The following is a 17,077-nucleotide window of genomic DNA, read 5'->3' as shown; positions in this document are numbered from 1 at the left end:
GCGGGTTTTCACTCTTCCCTTGTACTTGATGAATTAAGGTCACTAATTAGTAAGGAACTCTCCTCACCTGGTTGTTTAGGCCTTAATTGAAAGGAAAACACAAAAGCTAGGCCCTCCCTGGAATTAGTTTGAGACCCCTGATGGAGAGAATAAAAATATTCCAAAACATGCATTCTGTTTGCAACAAGGCACTACAGTAATACTGCAAAAAATGCAGCAAAGCAATGTACTTTTTGTCCTGAATACAAAAGTGTTACATTTGGGGCAAATACAATACATTAAAGTTCCATTTTTTTCAAGAATAGTGGTGGCTGCATCATGTTGTGTATATGCTTGTAGTTGTTAAGGACTGGGGAGTTTTTCCCAGGATGAAAAGTAATGGAGCTAAGCACAGGCAAAATCCTAGAGGAAAACCTTGTTCCATCTGCTTTTCATCACACACCTTTCAGCAGGACAATAACCTAAAACACAAGGCCATATCTAGTTCTCACTGTCATTATGGGATATTGTGTGTAATGGGTGAGAAACAAAACCTATTTCATCCATTTTGAACTCCGGCTTTAACAATAAATTGTGGAATAAGTAATCGGGTACAAATACTTTCTGAAGGAACTGTAATAATGTGCAGAATGAATGAATGGTAGGTTACATGCAATACTGTAAATCCATTTGAAACAAACTTTAAAGCTATAACACGGGGCACCAGAGAAGAGTCCAACTGGCACGGACTCCATAACTACTGTAACATAGGAGGGAAAACCCACCATTAGTTGTTTAAAGAAACATCTGCAAGGAAGGGCAGGTGATGTGAATAATTGAACAGAGAAGGTAGGCCACTTGTCCGAGTTCAATGTAATGGTACTGCTTGTCCCGTTTACACGTCAGGTGTCAGGAACTTAACGCAGCCGTCCATCCATCGACACGCATGGTCCCACTCAGCAACCCTCTTCATTGTAACACAATGTAAGCAAGGAACTTCATCTGGAGAAAGGAAAGCCCTTTAAAATGCATTAGGCCTTTTAAAAACAGAAAGTAAATGCAGATTCTGTCAGATACAGAAGATGAACAGCCTAGAGAAGAATCGCTGCATTACAATGACTAAAAATAAACCTAGTGAGGGATTCAAGATCTGACAGGGAGTGCATGAGTAAAGGTATATTATTGCGCATAATTGTTGAATACAATTCAGGAGAAAATAGAATGCATTTTATTCAGACTAATAAAAATGTTATCACCATCACAATCGTGCACAAAGCAACGGCAGCAACAGTAGTCCGGAGACCCTCCTCGTAAAAGGCACTGTGCACGAGGGGAGCGGTCTCCCACCCAAAATATACTGCGGCAGCAGCACAACAATCAATAAGTACATTTCTCTTAAAATCTAAATTCAGAAAACTAGAGAGAAAGGGGAACAAAGAATGAGAATGGAGGGTGGTAACACCAAGGACTTGTAAATAATATTTAAAATATCTTTCAAACTCCTTGCAAAGACCAGAGAAAATGGATTGGCTCATTAAAAACAAACTATTGTTGGATCACTGATTACAAAAACCAGCTCTGGTAGTCTCCCATAAAATAGAAATCTGAAACATATGTGATTAAGTGCTAGTTAGATTCCATTCCAATACACTTCACACATACTCTGGGTTTCAGACAATATACAACAAAAAACTACAAAAATATAAGTTTAACCATTCTCATTTTACATTCTCTGTCTTTTGGTATCCAAAAACAAGAATTGTTCATTTCAAGCCTGCTATTTGTACAATTTACATGAGTATTGTCCATTTTCAGCTATAGATCTTCCCTATGTATACACATGTTGACAGTTCATCCCTGACAGCTCCCGAACCAATATTACTATAATGACCTTTAAGTTTCCACGTTGATGTAAAACAAGTCAAACAGTTTGCAGAAAGCATTTATACTGGCGGTACACACACCAGCCAATGAGATTGCCCCTTTAAACAGGGTCAAACGCTGGGAAAGGTGAGTATTAGGAGGGTTCAGCAGTTCAATTTATAAACACATCTTACACAAACTAAGTACACCAGAGCTATACAAAAACTTGCAAGTCATTCATTTCCACACACTGAGGAATGCTTCATCCAATAATCTTGTGCCATTTTCTTCAGGAGAAACCAAAGTTCCAAAGGAGCACACATCAAGTCCATCGCTGCATCCATACCAAACCCCAGTAGTTCCCCAGTGTCCCAGATAGTCCCCCCCTACCCCCACTGTTCTCATTGGCTTCCAACAAACTACCTCAGTTGCTATTGGGCAGGGGGCAGATCATTAGCTGACAATGAGCTGTCTCAGATATGATTGGGTGAGACTGCGGAGCTCCTCGAGAGCATAGTCCTCGGGCATGGGCAGACGGCCGATGTTGGACGCAAGCTGGGACAAGGGGATCTCGCCACCCTCACCACCCTGCTGCAGACTCAACACCACACGCAGGATGTTAGCCACACGCTTGGCCATCTCTGGAGACAGGAGAGAGAACAGGGTTAGATAGATATAGGAACACACAACACTAAAGCAGCCAGCTCGATCTCCTCACCTGATTGGGAGAGGCGGTCCTTGGCGGTGGAGCAAGGGAGGAGCTCTATCCTGCTGCAGAGTGACCTCACCTCAGTGTGTAGACACTCCAGCTCATAACCAGTAATGTCCATCTGAACACACAAACAGAGAGAGAAAGTGACTCATTAATATACCATTCCAGCTGATAAACAGCCATGTTAATCTGAGTACACAGTAGAAACACCCTCCCATTAACATGCCCAAAGACACCTAAATGTGCGAGTGCTCCAGCTCATAGCCACTATTGTCCATCTGTATATGACAGAGACAAATAATCAGGAGATTAGCAGTATAAATAATTGGCTAACATAATTAACAGTAATTGAGTGAACATAATGAAGACGACAGACAAGTGGAGCTAGCTGATGCGCTGTGGGACTAGCTTTCAAATGTCTGGACGTGCTGATTATTTTGCAAATTTCAAGGTGAATTTTAGGTTAATTGAGCTGGGATATTGTGGTGACGACTTTTTCCTGCGTCTTTTGGGAATCATGACGGCACATGGCTACAGCTAGCTCAACTGATTTAGGAGAGCATAACTGACAAATTCCGATTTTGGGGTTAGAAATCTTTAGCGCGCAGACAAAATCCCCAAAACTCACAGTATGGTATACATATCTGTTGTAGTGTAGTCCAGACAGACACACATACCTGTTGTATGGCGTGTAGGGTCTGTACGACTCTGATGTAGTCCAGGTAGACTCTGCCTGCCGTGTCCCAGTCCTGGATCACAGCACTGCGCTCAGGAACTGCAAGCCCCTCCAGGAACTTCAAGAGGTACTCATGATTATCATTAATGATGCAATCTACAGGAGCAATCGCACAGAGACAGGGAAACAGGGTTAGAGGTTGTCTGGGTGTGTGTGCGTGCGCGTGCGTGCATGTTTACATGCACACCTGAGGCAAGGTGCTGTATGACCAGACTGTGGCAGAGGTTCCAGTGTCCTGCTCTGTACAGGTGAAGGGCCTCTCCGTGGCTGTCTGTGTCTCTTCTGGCTCTGGTAGCTTTGGCCTGGTGGAGCCACTGTTCTGGGACCAGTAGTCTCTCTGTGAGAAAGTGCTCTTTCTTGGCAGACTCCTCCGTCTCCAGCAGGGGGCAGTGCAGCTGCAGCATCTCCCTCACCGCCCGCTCACGCAGCCTGGACAGAGGACAAAGACATGTAAAGTCGTATGAAGTTAACAAGCTAACATGTTTTAAGTTTTCCAACAGTGCATGCTCAAGGAATGTGTAAGCTTTCCTGAGACATGATTACTTCCTTTAGCTCACCGAGCACAGAGGGCTAACACATTGCGCAGACTAGTTGTGTTTGAACTTTGAACCCAGCTGGTCACAGTAGCACTTGTGAGATTATGATGAATCCTTGTCAGCCCATCCAGGTTATCTGCTGAGAGCACTGACCCTCAAACTCTCCTCTCACTTATATAGATATATATATATATACACATACATACATACATACATACATACATACATACCACACACACATATACATATATATACACATACATATACACATATACAGTGCCTTGCGAAAGTATTCGGCCCCCTTGAACTTTGCGACCTTTTGACACATTTCAGGCTTCAAACATAAAGATATAAAACTGTAATTTTTTTGTGAAGAATCAACAACAAGTGGGACACAATCATGAAGTGGAACGACATTTATTGGATATTTCAAACTTTTTTTAACAAATCAAAAACTGAAAAATTGGGCGTGCAAAATTATTCAGCCCCCTTAAGTTAATACTTTGTAGTGCCACCTTTTGCTGCGATTACAGCTGTAAGTCGCTTGGGGTATGTCTATCAGTTTTGCACATCGAGAGACTGACATTTTTTCCCATTCCTCCTTGCAAAACAGCTCGAGCTCAGTGAGGTTGGATGGAGAGCATTTGTGAACAGCAGTTTTCAGTTCTTTCCACAGATTCTCGATTGGATTCAGGTCTGGACTTTGACTTGGCCATTCTAACACCTGGATATGTTTATTTTTGAACCATTCCATTGTAGATTTTGCTTTATGTTTTGGATCATTGTCTTGTTGGAAGAAAAAATCTTCATCCCAGTCTCAGGTCTTTTGCAGACTCCATCAGGGTTTCTTCCAGAATGGTCCTGTATTTGGCTCCATCCATCTTCCCATCAATTTTAACCATCTTCCCTGTCCCTGCTGAAGAAAAGCAGGCCCAAACCATGATGCTGCCACCACCATGTTTGACAGTGGGGATGGTGTGTTCAGCTGTGTTGCTTTTACGCCAAACATAATGTTTTGCATTGTTGCCAAAAAGTTCAATTTTGGTTTCATCTGACCAGAGCACCTTCTTCCACATGTTTGGTGTGTCTCCCAGGTGGCTTGTGGCAAACTTTAAACAACACTTTTTATGGATGGCTTTCTTCTTGCCACTCTTCCATAAAGGCCAGATTTGTGCAATATACGACTGATTGTTGTCCTATGGACATAGTCTCCCACCTCAGCTGTAGATCTCTGCAGTTCATCCAGAGTGATCATGGGCCTCTTGGCTGCATCTCTGATCAGTCTTCTCCTTGTATGAGCTGAAAGTTTAGAGGGACGACCAGGTCTTGGTAGATTTGCAGTAGTCTGATACTCCTTCCATTTCAATATTATCGCTTGCACAGTGCTCCTTGGGATGTTTAAAGCTTGGGAAATCTTTTTGTATCCAAATCCGACTTTAAACTTCTTCACAACAGTATCTCGAACCTGCCTGGTGTGTTCCTTGTTCTTCATGATGCTCTCTGCGCTTTTAACGGACCTCTGAGACTATCACAATGCAGGTGCATTTATACGGAGACTTGATTACACACAGGTGGATTGTATTTATCATCATTAGTCATTTAGGTCAACATTGGATCATTCAGAGATCCTCACTGAACTTCTGGAGAGAGTTTGCTGCACTGAAAGTAAAGGGGCTGAATAATTTTGCACGCCCAATTTTTCAGTTTTTGATTTGTTAAAAAAGTTTGAAATATCCAATAAATGTCGTTCCACTTCATGATTGTGTCCCACTTGTTGTTGATTCTTCACAAAAAAATACAGTTTTATATCTTTATGTTGGAAGCCTGAAATGTGGCAAAAGGTCGCAAAGTTCAAGGGGGCCGAATACTTTCGCAAGGCACTGTATATACACACACACACACACACATATACATACATACATACATACATACATATATATACACATACACACACACAGGTGTATAAAATTGAGCACACAGCCATGCAATCTCCATAGAGAAACATTGGTAGTAGAATGGCCTTACTGAAAAACTCTGATGTTCAACATGGCACCGTCATAGGATTGCCACCTTTCCAACAAGTCAGTTTGTCAAATTTCTGCACTGGTCAACTAAGCTGTTATTGTGAAGTGGAAACATCTAGGAGCAACAACAGCACAGCTGCGAAGTGGTAGGCCAAACAACCTCCAAACGGGACCGCTGAAGCGCATAAAAATCATCCGTCCCTGGTTGCAACACTCACTACAGAGTTCCCAAACTGACTCTGGAAGCAAAGTCAGCACAAGAACTGTTAGTCGGGAGCTTTTTGAAATGGGTTTCCATGGGAACTTGTTCTCAACTAGCTTACCTGGTTAAATAAAGGTAAAATAAAAATAAAATGGACGATCAGCCTGACACAAGCCTAAGATGACCATGAGTAATGCCACGGGTCGGCTGGAGTGGTGTAAAGCTCGCCACCATTGGACTGGAGCAGTGGAAAATGTGCTCTCTGGAGTGATAAATCACGCTTCACCATTTGGAAGTCCGACGGACAAATCTGGGTCTGGCAGATGCCAGGAGAACGCTACCTGCCCCAATGCATAGCGCCAACTGTAAAGTTTAGCGGAGGAGGAATAATTGTATGGGGCTGTTTTTCAAGGTTTTAGCTAGGCCTCTTAGTTCCAGTGAAGGGAAAGCTTAATGCTACAGCATAAAATAGATTCAAGAAGATTCTATAGCTTCGTTTGTTTGGGGAAGGCCCTTTCCTGTTTCAGCATGACAATGCCCAAATGCACAAAGCGAGGTCCATAAAGAAATGAGATCGGTGTGGAAGAACTTGACTGGCCTGCACAGAGCTCTGAACTCAACCTCATTGAACACCTTTGGGATGAATTGGAATGCAGACTGTGAGCAAGGCCTAATCGCCTAACATCAGTGCCCGACCTCACTAATGCTCGTGGCTGAATGGAAGCAAGTCCCCAACATCTAGTGGAAAGTCTTCCCAGAAGAGTGGAGGCTGTTATAGCAGCAAAGGGGGGACCAACTCCATATTAATTCCCATGATTTTAGAATGAAATGTTCGACGAGCAGGTGTCCACATACTTTTGGTCATGTAGTGTACGTACGCGTTGTCAGGTATGTGCAGCAGTACGTAGATGGCCATGTCCCAGAGGCCAGCACTCTCCAGTTGGGCAGCATAGCTGGTGTGTATGAGGCCCTGTCGGGCCGGGCTGAGGTGTGTGTAGTGCAGCGCCTGCAGGACCGACCACAGGTGCCAGCTCAGACGGTAGTCAAGACGATCCCACGTCACCGCCAGGGGGTCCAACAACTGCTGCAGGCTGTAGTGCCTGGGAGGGAGAGAGAACCATCACTTAAAACCGACTCTAGAGGTAGTTTACTGTTATTCTGTTAAATCTGCTTGATAATGATAATGTAGGATTAGTTATAGTCAGAGAAACCTACAGCCCCACACCACCCCTTAGTAAAGCAAAATCATTTATTTTGAGAAACATATACAGTGCATTGTGAGAAGTGTATGTAGGCGCAGTGTGTTGTGGGTAGTGTAGTACCTGTCGCTGTAGAGTTTGAGCAGGTGGAAGCAGATATCGTAAAGCGGCCGTTTAGACTCTTCCTCCTCCATGTCCGGCTGGTCTGATTGGTCGAGGTAGGGGGGAAGGGGGGCGCAGGCATACTTCTGACCCTCAGCAGAGCCCTGGAAGGCAGCCTCGTACTTCACCAGGGCTTCAGCAATGGAGGCGGTGGGAGGCAGCATGTACCACAGGTGGACCGCCATACAACGCTTCCAGTCCAGTTCTGAACACACATTCACCACACAGTCTGTAGACTGCCACACCTAGAGAGACCAGTACATACAGCTCAGAAAACATTTATCATTCATGTATTTTCCAACAAATTATGTGGATTGCAAAACCTACACACACGACAATCCAGTTAATGGCGGTCTGAACACAACGAACGGAAAGAGCTGGACACGCACACAGTTACTTACAGGTTTCCCAGCGAGAAGGGCAAAGATCCGTAGCCTCTCCTCCGGCAGGAAAGAGTCTGTCTGCATCCTGTTCCAGTCTCCAAGCTGCAGTGCCAGCAGCTCCCGGCCGTACTGAGAGCCCACCGCCTGGGACAGCAGCAGGGAGAGACGGTGGTCCCCTACACAGGTTTAAGACAACTTAATGAGATCCTACAACCTGTCCCAACGGTTTCGTAAGACACCACTTGTATGCAGCAGGGTTTAGCTTCCTACCCCTCCCCTCCTCTATCCATTCCCTCGTCTTCCTGATCTCCCTTCCTCAACATCCCCTCAATTTCAAATCCCCCCACCTCTGTCACCCCTCCAATCCCCCCTCTCCTCACCACTCTTCTGAGCCAGCCTGCAGGCGTCACTGATCCGGTGTCCAGTCAGGTAGCTAAAGATGGCCTCCACGTTTCCTCCCCCCTGGTTCAGGCCCACTTCCTGCTCGATCCTCTGGGTGGCACTGTGGGACAGCCAGGCTGAGAAGTTCCTTCTCCTCTCCATCTGCTGCAGGTAGCCACTGGTACCAGGCCCTGTCAAACACCGTCGGCCCCACAGGGCCTCACACAGAGTCCACACCTGAGCCCAGTGACCCAGGACTGCTACAGGGAGATGGACATAAAGAGGATAGCACTAGCAAGCATTTTTTTTTTAATATATCTGAACACATCGAGATCACCATGGGAGAGAGGATTAAAACAGAAATATACAGGGGTGATGTCAGAATAATAGGGAAGTTTTGGAATTGGACCAATAATGAATGTGCACCATCTACCATTGTGTGTGTGTTGCATCTCTTACCATCTCCAGCACCAGCCTCCTGGTTGAGGTCAGTAATCCACTCTGCGTACTCATGCAGGGCGGCCACACCGCTCTGGGGCTGGATGAAGGGGCAGGCCCCCTCTGTACTGATGCTGCTGTGCTTCAGGCTGATCTCCAGGGGCCGCTGGTACACCGCTTGGCTCTCCTCACTGTTCCGCAGCTCCAGACCAACCACCTGCTCAATCACCACCTTGAATGGACTGTCTGACAGTCTGTACAGTGAAACACAGAAGGATGGGGAGAAAGATGGATATAGAGGAGAGGAACGAGGAATGTTTAGGCTTTAGTTTTGATCTCTCTAAACAAACCTCAAACAGTCCTTTCATACAAGTCTGGATCCCATTCCCACACTCCTGTGTAGATTTTCTATTTATTTTATTTAACCCTTATTTTACTAGAAAGTTGACAGACCAAATTCTCATTTACAGCAACAACCTGGGTAATGGTTACAGGGGAGAGAAGAGCCAAATTGTAAGCTGGGGATGATTAGGTGACCATGATGGTATGAGGGCCAGATTGGGAATTTAGCTAGGAAACCCAGGTTAACAATACTCTTACAATAAGTGCCATGGGATCTTTAGTGACCACAGAGTCAGGACACCCGTTTTAACGTCCCATCTGAAAGACGTCACCATACACAGGGCAATGTCCCCTATCACTGCCCTGGGGCATTAGGATATTTTTTTTTAAGACCAGAGGAAATAGTGCCTCCTATTGGTCCTCCAACACCTCTTCCAGCATCTGGTCACAGTCAGGAACCGACCAGGACCAACCCTGCTTAGCTTCAGAGGCAAGCCAGCAGTGGGGTGCAGGGAGGTATGCTGCTGGTCAAGTGGTCTGATGTGTGTGTTGCTTACAGTCTACTCTTGGCAGGTTTGGGCAGGAATCCAAAGCCTGCAGCTCCTGTGTCTCCGTGGTCCTGCTCCTTGTCCCCGGCCACACTTAGCCCATCTCCACAATGGACCAGAGTCCAGCCAGGACCCCAGCCCACCCGAAATGACCGGCCCGTGAACAAAGCCGCATCCATCAGAAGACGGCCCTGGATGGATCGGAATGGATTGATTACAACAACCCATACTTTACAGCCCTATTCACACATAATAAACAGTGGAATCATTAAAATTATCCAGCAAAACTCAATGTTCTTGATGTAAAGTTGCATTGCTTTGCCCCATGTACATCTGAATGTATCCTTGTGTAAATCAGTCAATGTACCTGATATTTCAACTCTTAACTATTACAATTGTATCATGAAGTGTCTAGCAAAAATTCCAGTAACTTTCCCCAAATTCCCAGGTTTTCCAGAAATCCTGGTTGGAGGATTCCAGATTTCCTACTTAGTCCCTCTTAATTCTGTTAATCTTCCAACCAGGAGTTTTAGAAAAACCTGGGAATTTGGGGAAAGTTCCAGGAAATGTAACGCATTAGAAGTATAGCTATCAATACCTTCCCCAGTGTGACTGAGTTCTCTGGGTCCACAGGTCCCCCCAGGCGCCGAGCCCCTACTGTCCGTACAGTGGCCTCGGCCGGTGGGGCTAGCAAAAGAAAAGAGGGCCAGGGGGAGACCCGCGATGGCTCAGGCACCGCCAGCGACACCCGAGACATGGACAGCCTGCCGGGAAGGCCCCCACCGAAGGGCACGTCAGGGAGCTGAAAGAGACCAGCACCGCCGAAACGAGTCTGCAGGAGACCACCTACTGGAGAGAGAGAAAGCAAGGGCGGGAGGGGGAGAACTCGATGAACACAATCCAAGAAAACCACCTTTAATTCATCCAACTGTAAAGCTTCATTCAGTAGGACTGCTATATTAGCATTTTAGGCCTATTAGGATCTGTAAGTAAAGGATGGTGACTGTTTGTGAGGGTATAAATCAGTGTTTGGGCTGTGTGTGTAACACTTACTGGAGGGCCTACCCTGCGTGCCAGGCAGGTTGATGCGAGGAGAGGCCACATCTAGAGAACTTGTCATCCCTCCCTGCTCCTGGAACATGTCACCATCATCGGCCTCAGCAAACAGGGATGCCTTCATAATCTGAGAAAAGGGAAGCACACGCTACCGTCATGAAGCGAGTCAGGGAAAACACACCACCCATCCACATCATTAAACAAGTGGCACATGAGGGTGTATGTTACCTGTAGTGTGTGAGGGTTGATCCCCAGCGAGGAGGCGATCTGACTGGACGCTGAGACAGAGTCGTGTTCCGAAGGGGTCACATTCCCCAGCCGACTTCCCTTCTCCCACATGCCACTCTCCCATTCCTCCAATATGCTCTCCCCTGGGGCATCCTGGGTAATGTCGGCCATATCACTGTCCACCTCCGACATGCGATTCAGCAGCTCCAGCACTGCTGTCGACTGTACACACAGCGGGTCGACAAACAACACAGCAGGGACAGTGCCGCCAAACACCAAGAAGAGAGACACACAGACAAAATCAGTTTAGTGTTATCAGATTACGTAAGTAAATGTAAAATGTCAGTATTTGTATTCAGAGCAGTTGGTTCCAGGTCAGTGAGCTCCACTGGTCAGAGCAGATGGTACAGGTGTGTGGACTAGAAGACCACATATGGTGGACATCACTCGCAATAAGCATTCTTTTCTTCTCTACATACACAAGTCTGACAGACCAGCAGAATGTGTCATCTTTAATGAGTTTATTTCATAGCAATATCAGATACCACAGATGTTTATAGGAGCAGGTTTTACATAATAAGATAAGTCGCAGCTTGAGTCAATAATACCTCAAGACTAGTAGTTTCTTAAACCTTCAACCTTGACAGAAGACCGAATCCTGAATATATTCTGCAGGACTGGCAGAGTTGCCCAAGAACCACAGGTTATCGCACATCACTCATCTTTGGTAAATTTGTGAAGAGATTTTTTTTCAGGTTTAACATCTCTGCATTAATACTGGATTTTAATGAGGTACAACCTTGGTAATGTGATGTTTTCTGAAGTTACCATAATCAGTATGAATCAGTATGTACATTGACTTTAAACACCTAGCAGATAAGACTAACAGTTGGTAAAAAAAAAAATTTTACAATACAGATTTAATGTAAGAAACATTTCCTTAAGTCAGTATGATTTATTTTTATCCAGAAACCTCATTCAACACTTAGCCCTTAAAACATCTTATTTTCAATCCACTAATTACTTAATGCCTTTGCTAGTGTTCCAGGCTGATGTTAAGCTCAGGATATTTAAGATTTAGAGCACAAATGAAGGTGTGCATTCTGAATCGGTTGTGAGGGGCAGAACTTAACCACTAACCAGGACTGACAGACTTGTGCAATCCACCCTGCCCACCTCCTGTCTGTGATTGGTGAGTTGCGGCACCTCAGGTACCGGTGAACCTGGGCGGAGAGGAAAACTCAGACCTCCCCACACCACTGATATATTGAACATGTGGATGTTTCCCATCTCATCATGTGATGTCAGATTGATGTTTAAGAGCCTTATTGGGGTGCAGAGACAACCATCATCCAGGGCTACCAAACAAAAAAACCTTTTTTCATAGAAACCTATTGAATACAACCAATAATAGGAGTGGTGAAACAGAGATATAGACAGAAGACCCAACACACTGCATGTGGTAGTAACGGTAGTGGAAAGGAAACACTGCTTCTTTTCAGATCATCGGGGATATTTAGGTTGTATATTGACTAAGGCCATCCAGGTGATGTAGAGAGCAGTGAGTATGACTGTCAGTGTGGATGGGCGCACTGTGCTGCTCAGTCTACCTGAGCCTGTGGCGCCACCTGCTGCTGGGAGGGAGGCAGCTGCAGCAGCCCTGGTGGAAGTCTTGTTGCCGTCTTCAGCTTCTTGGGGTCCAATTTGAGAGGGACTTCCTCATCCTCGTCAGAGTCCTGCAGGCCGTACTTAGAGAAATGGGCCACCTACAGACACAGGGAGAAAAGAGTTAGACATGGAAGGGAGAAATTGATTCACACAGACGCTGTGTGTGTCGAGGCATGCTTACCTCAAACACCCAGGACCCCGTCTCGGAGCGGTACTCGAGGAAGCGGGCGCCCTGTTTGCGTGAGGCATTCTCCAGGCGGCCCTCGTAGTTCATCTCAGACAGACGCTCAGGGCTCTTTATTTGAGTACAGGTGGTCTTATCATTAGGCCACACCCCATCCAGAGTCACCTCTGCTCGCCTGGGAGAGGGGACGAGTAAGGGAGAAAGAGGGGAGAGGGAGAAAGAAAAGAATATGGGGTTAGTAAAGAGATGCAGTCAAGGATGAGAGAAAGGGAGAGGAAATAAGGAGAATATTAAGTTATGCCTCAGCTGTGATCACTATCAGAATATATGTCAAATCAGTTTATGACATCTGTGATGATGGCAGGGGAGAAAGAGTCCATCTGTGAAGGGGAGAAAGAGTCCCTGTCCCATCCTATCACTGACCTGTTGAGCCCCTCCCCCTCAGCAGGCTTGTTCTTGTCGTCGAGGTAGACGATAACCTCTTTACGTCTGAAGTGGACAATCTCATCCAGGTTCAGCCCAGTCACGTTCACCTCACCATGGAAGAACACGGAGCCGTAACCTGAGAGCCAATCAGAGAGCAGAGCAGTGAGCTACCACCCAATATTTTTTAAAGAGCAGTGTCCACCCGACCACTCCAGAGAGGCTTACCTTTTCTGCCCACGGTGAAGTTTTCCACCACACACACCCCGTTTTCGTCCACCATTTTGGCCAGCTCGTCCATGGCAGGGATGGTGTAGTAGCCCACACGGCCCAGAACGATACCTGCAGGATGGGGGGGGCCCTCCACTCGCTCCTCCTGTATGGAGTCATCTCCCAGCGATATGTCCTCGCTGCTCACCTGAAATCAGAGGAGGCAGGTTCAGAATAGTCATGTTAAAAATGTCTAAAGTAGTGCACTATCTGAGGAGCGTGGCCCAAAAAAGAAGTGCCCTTTATGGGGAATCAGGTGTCATTTGAGACAACCATATTCACTGTCTGTCTACTCCTTTTTACTATCAGCTCACCTCAAGCCCGTTCCTGCCCCCAGCCCCCATCCTATGGGCATTGAGCTCTGAGATGGTGTCCTGTAGGTTGGGCTTGGCGTAGAACTTGATCTCCAGGTTGTTCTCGGCTCCTCCCTCCACCACCTCCCTCACATCATCATCCTCGTCCACACTGGCACTGTAGGAGAGAGACATGGTCAGCAACCAACACTCCACAGATAAATATTTGAAATGTTAACTCTGTGTGTGTGTGTGTGTGTGTGTGTGTGTGTGTGTGTGTGTGTGTGTGTGTGTGTGTGTGTGTGTGTGTGTGTGTGTCTCTGACCCGAGTCCGTTGAGGGGGTACTCTGGTGGAGAAGACAGGTCGTCGGAGTCTCTGTTGATTGGGCTGCTGTACAGGCTGCTGCCATTCAGGTTCTTCAGCACCAGCTTCTTGATGCTCTTCCTAGTTTATAACATCACAGAGAAACACAGATCAGACAACATACACAGATCAACTAACACACACATCAGGTACCATACACCAACATCACAGTCAGCAGACAGACAGAAGCATATAGATGCAGCTCATACAAGACGTTACATGCAAGAGGTGAAAAGCGATTGAAAACCAAGTTCTAGTATCCGCTTAGAAAAACATAACAGAAAACAGCCTGAATTCAGTAAATCAGTAGAAACATGTGAACTAGTTAGAAGCAAATTTCCACAGACAGACACCTACCTGGGCATGAAGGCACCGTTGGTGAGAGAAGGCTCTTCGTCATCCAACCCATCAAACAGCTGGGACTTGGAGGAGCCCGATGATGTCAGAGCTTTGGGCCGCACACGTGTCGCAGGTCGCGGTGTCAGTTTGTAGTGAGTTGGTGTGGTCAATGCCTTCTGGGCCACTGGATTGGTGGGCTTCAGACGCTCCTCCTTCTTCTTGGGATCAGAGAGGGGGTTTCTGAAGAGGGGGGAGTCTCCGAAGGGGGAGTAGGCCAGAGCATTGATCTGCTGCTGCAGCACTGCCTGCTGGGCCGCCACCGCGTTAGGGTCCGTCACCGCTGAGTAGAGAGACAAGTGAAACAGGCATAAGAATTGGGAAGTTCACACCACATTGTGTAATGTTATCCAGACAGTTTCTTCAGTACACTAAAATAGTAATACAACTAGGTACTAGAGCAGTGGTTTTCAAAATCTAAATTAACAGATTTTAAGGTTGTGTTATTAGATTTGGGGTGTGGTGGGGTGAAATAGTTTGAATACCACTGTACTAGAGGAAAGGGCGAGGGATGTGCTTTCACATTCAGCTTCAGACTGGATAGAGAGGTGGTGATAGACAGAAGTGGTATTTACCAACGGGCTGTTGTGGCGCTCCGAAGCCCAGAGTGCTGTTTCCTGTGCTGAATCCCTGCACTCCAAAACCTCCCATTGTTCCCAGAGTGGAACCCAACGTCTTGTTATTCCCAAACAGAGACATCTGGCCAGAACCTACTGTTGACAAACACAGAACATACACACTCAGAGAAACACACAGACTAATGACTGACATAATGAAGGTAAAACACATCCAAAAAGGCAGGTCTTTGATTATGCTATTTTTTATGTGATGGATATTTGATGCATTGGTGGTTTATTTATTATCTTCCATATGATACATGAGAAGTTAACATTATATTTCACTACCAAATGTATGCCAGGCCTATTGTGCTCTGGAAGTGTCATCCGTTCTGTTCATACCTGCTCCAAAGCTGGCTCCCAGCCCAGTCCCTAGTCCTCCTGCTGCAGTCTTGTTCCCAAAAAGGCTTCCGCCAGCAGCAGTGGGTCCAAAACCTTCACACAACACAGAGAGAATAACAACATGGTCACTGACATAGCCAATACTATCATCTATAAGTAGGGCTGGGCGTAATGGCCAAAATATCATATCACAATATTTTTCATGTTGTTACTGTATAACGAACGGTCTCTTATATTTTTTAACAATGAAAGTTCTAAAAATGCTTTATGAGTAGTAATTAGAAGGGGATTTCAATGGCTCTCTCCAGTCTGGTTGTTTTATAAAGTTCAATCCAACTTCAAACATGTTCATGAATTTCTGCATTTTTGTTATTTCCACACTGTGCCACCTAGAGCAGCGTGATGTGCAAAACATCTAGGCCTAGTAAAATTGGTGAACTGTTGGAAATAAAATGTTTAATCGAATTCTTGTTGGAATATAGTGGGGAGCACCTTGAATACATTGTTGTTTGACATGACAATGAATGAATAAGCCAGGGAGGAATTATTGACAGGGGAGGAACCAAAGCATTGTCCAGTGTTAATCTGCAAAATTGTAATTATTCGCCTACCTCATGCCTTTTGCACACATTGTATATAGACTCCCCCTTTGTTTTCTACTGTGTTATTGACTTGTTAATTGTTTACTCCATGTGTAACTCTGTGTTGTCTGCTCATACTGCTATGCTTTATCTTGGCCAGGTCGCAGTTGCAAATGAGAACTTGTTCTCAACTAGCCTACCTGGTTAAATAAAGGTGAAATAAAAAAAATACAAATAAATAAATAAAAGCGTTGGTCAGTGTTTCCAGGGGATCCTAATTACATGTTATATCAGATTTTAAAGATACCATTGCAAAAACATGCTCATTTATGCCTACACCAGTACCGGTACCAGGCTGTATTAGTTAGCTACATTTGCTCTGACATTTCACAAGCTAGCTAGCCAGCTTATTGGCAATTAGTGGCTAACAATTTATTTTTGGCCAGAACTTGCTAAGAAAAGACAAACAAGCAGTAGTTTGCAGACAAGATACAAAAACTAATAGGGATGGGAATGAGTAATTGAGTTGATGTCTGTTCGAGTACCATCTTTAACCATAGATAAAAAAAATATATATTGTAAAATTACTTGGTGGAATGTGCTTTGTGGCTGCCCAAATAGGCCAGTGAAATTGTGTCCCAAAAAATATTTAAAAAAATGTCTTGATGACATTAATTTGTACATGTGCATTTACAGGGTAAAAAAATGAAAAGATAAGTAACAGTCCTTCTCCTCAAATTCCCTTTCCCCTCTAAGGCTTACTCAATTGCATTCCAATCGCTCACCACAAGCTTCCGTTAGGGCTACAGAAATAAATGCCTATAAAAACATAACTGACAAGATATTCTTTGCCAAATGATGCTAGTTTTATTACAAATTCAAAATGAAATAGTTGATTGAAGTAGGGAAATACTGTAAGTGTGTTCCAACAACGAGCTACAGTTTTAGAATAATTGCATCCCATCTTTTCTCCGCTTAGGCTACTTTGCGAACTTCTAGTGCCATTTAGCCTAAGCTAACCAATTCTATCACCCCTAAACATAGGTTCCACACTGAAAATATGTAAAATAAAGTGAAATTCACAAGAGCGGAATGCAGGCCAGAGAGACTAGATAATAATTCCACCAAAGCAGTGTAAAATATCCAGTCA

General features: G+C 45.1%; 1 protein-coding gene across 6 annotated transcripts in view; it reads right to left on the bottom strand.

Annotated features, from left to right (window-relative positions):
* Positions 1-1,184: 1,184 nt before the first annotated feature.
* The window catches only part of LOC110533689 (nuclear pore complex protein Nup98-Nup96), a 31,099-nt gene continuing 15,206 nt past the window's right edge, over positions 1,185-17,077 (bottom strand). For 5 of the 6 annotated variants that reach the window (XM_036990097.1, XM_021618138.2, XM_021618140.2 and 2 more), the window contains 22 exons: positions 15,347-15,439; positions 14,963-15,100; positions 14,349-14,670; positions 13,953-14,072; positions 13,649-13,805; positions 13,293-13,482; positions 13,065-13,203; positions 12,639-12,816; positions 12,400-12,555; positions 10,790-11,011; positions 10,559-10,688; positions 10,104-10,354; positions 9,515-9,696; positions 8,637-8,869; positions 8,177-8,437; positions 7,815-7,972; positions 7,375-7,658; positions 6,931-7,152; positions 3,478-3,719; positions 3,232-3,386; positions 2,561-2,672; positions 1,185-2,483 (listed from right to left, as the gene is read on the bottom strand). In XM_036990097.1, coding sequence (XP_036845992.1) covers positions 2,296-2,483; positions 2,561-2,672; positions 3,232-3,386; positions 3,478-3,719; positions 6,931-7,152; positions 7,375-7,658; positions 7,815-7,972; positions 8,177-8,437; positions 8,637-8,869; positions 9,515-9,696; positions 10,104-10,354; positions 10,559-10,688; positions 10,790-11,011; positions 12,400-12,555; positions 12,639-12,816; positions 13,065-13,203; positions 13,293-13,482; positions 13,649-13,805; positions 13,953-14,072; positions 14,349-14,670; positions 14,963-15,100; positions 15,347-15,439 — 4,133 coding nt within the window. In that variant the 3' untranslated portion in view covers positions 1,185-2,295. The remainder of the gene's footprint in view (positions 2,484-2,560; positions 2,673-3,231; positions 3,387-3,477; positions 3,720-6,930; positions 7,153-7,374; positions 7,659-7,814; positions 7,973-8,176; positions 8,438-8,636; positions 8,870-9,514; positions 9,697-10,103; positions 10,355-10,558; positions 10,689-10,789; positions 11,012-12,399; positions 12,556-12,638; positions 12,817-13,064; positions 13,204-13,292; positions 13,483-13,648; positions 13,806-13,952; positions 14,073-14,348; positions 14,671-14,962; positions 15,101-15,346; positions 15,440-17,077) is intronic. The other variant, XM_021618139.2, reaches the window with a different exon arrangement.

This window comes from Oncorhynchus mykiss, chromosome 10 (assembly GCF_013265735.2).
Source record: "Oncorhynchus mykiss isolate Arlee chromosome 10, USDA_OmykA_1.1, whole genome shotgun sequence".
NCBI lineage: Eukaryota > Metazoa > Chordata > Actinopteri > Salmoniformes > Salmonidae > Oncorhynchus > Oncorhynchus mykiss.
Note: the sequence above shows the minus strand (reverse complement) of the source record. Positions and strands in the feature narration are given on the sequence as shown.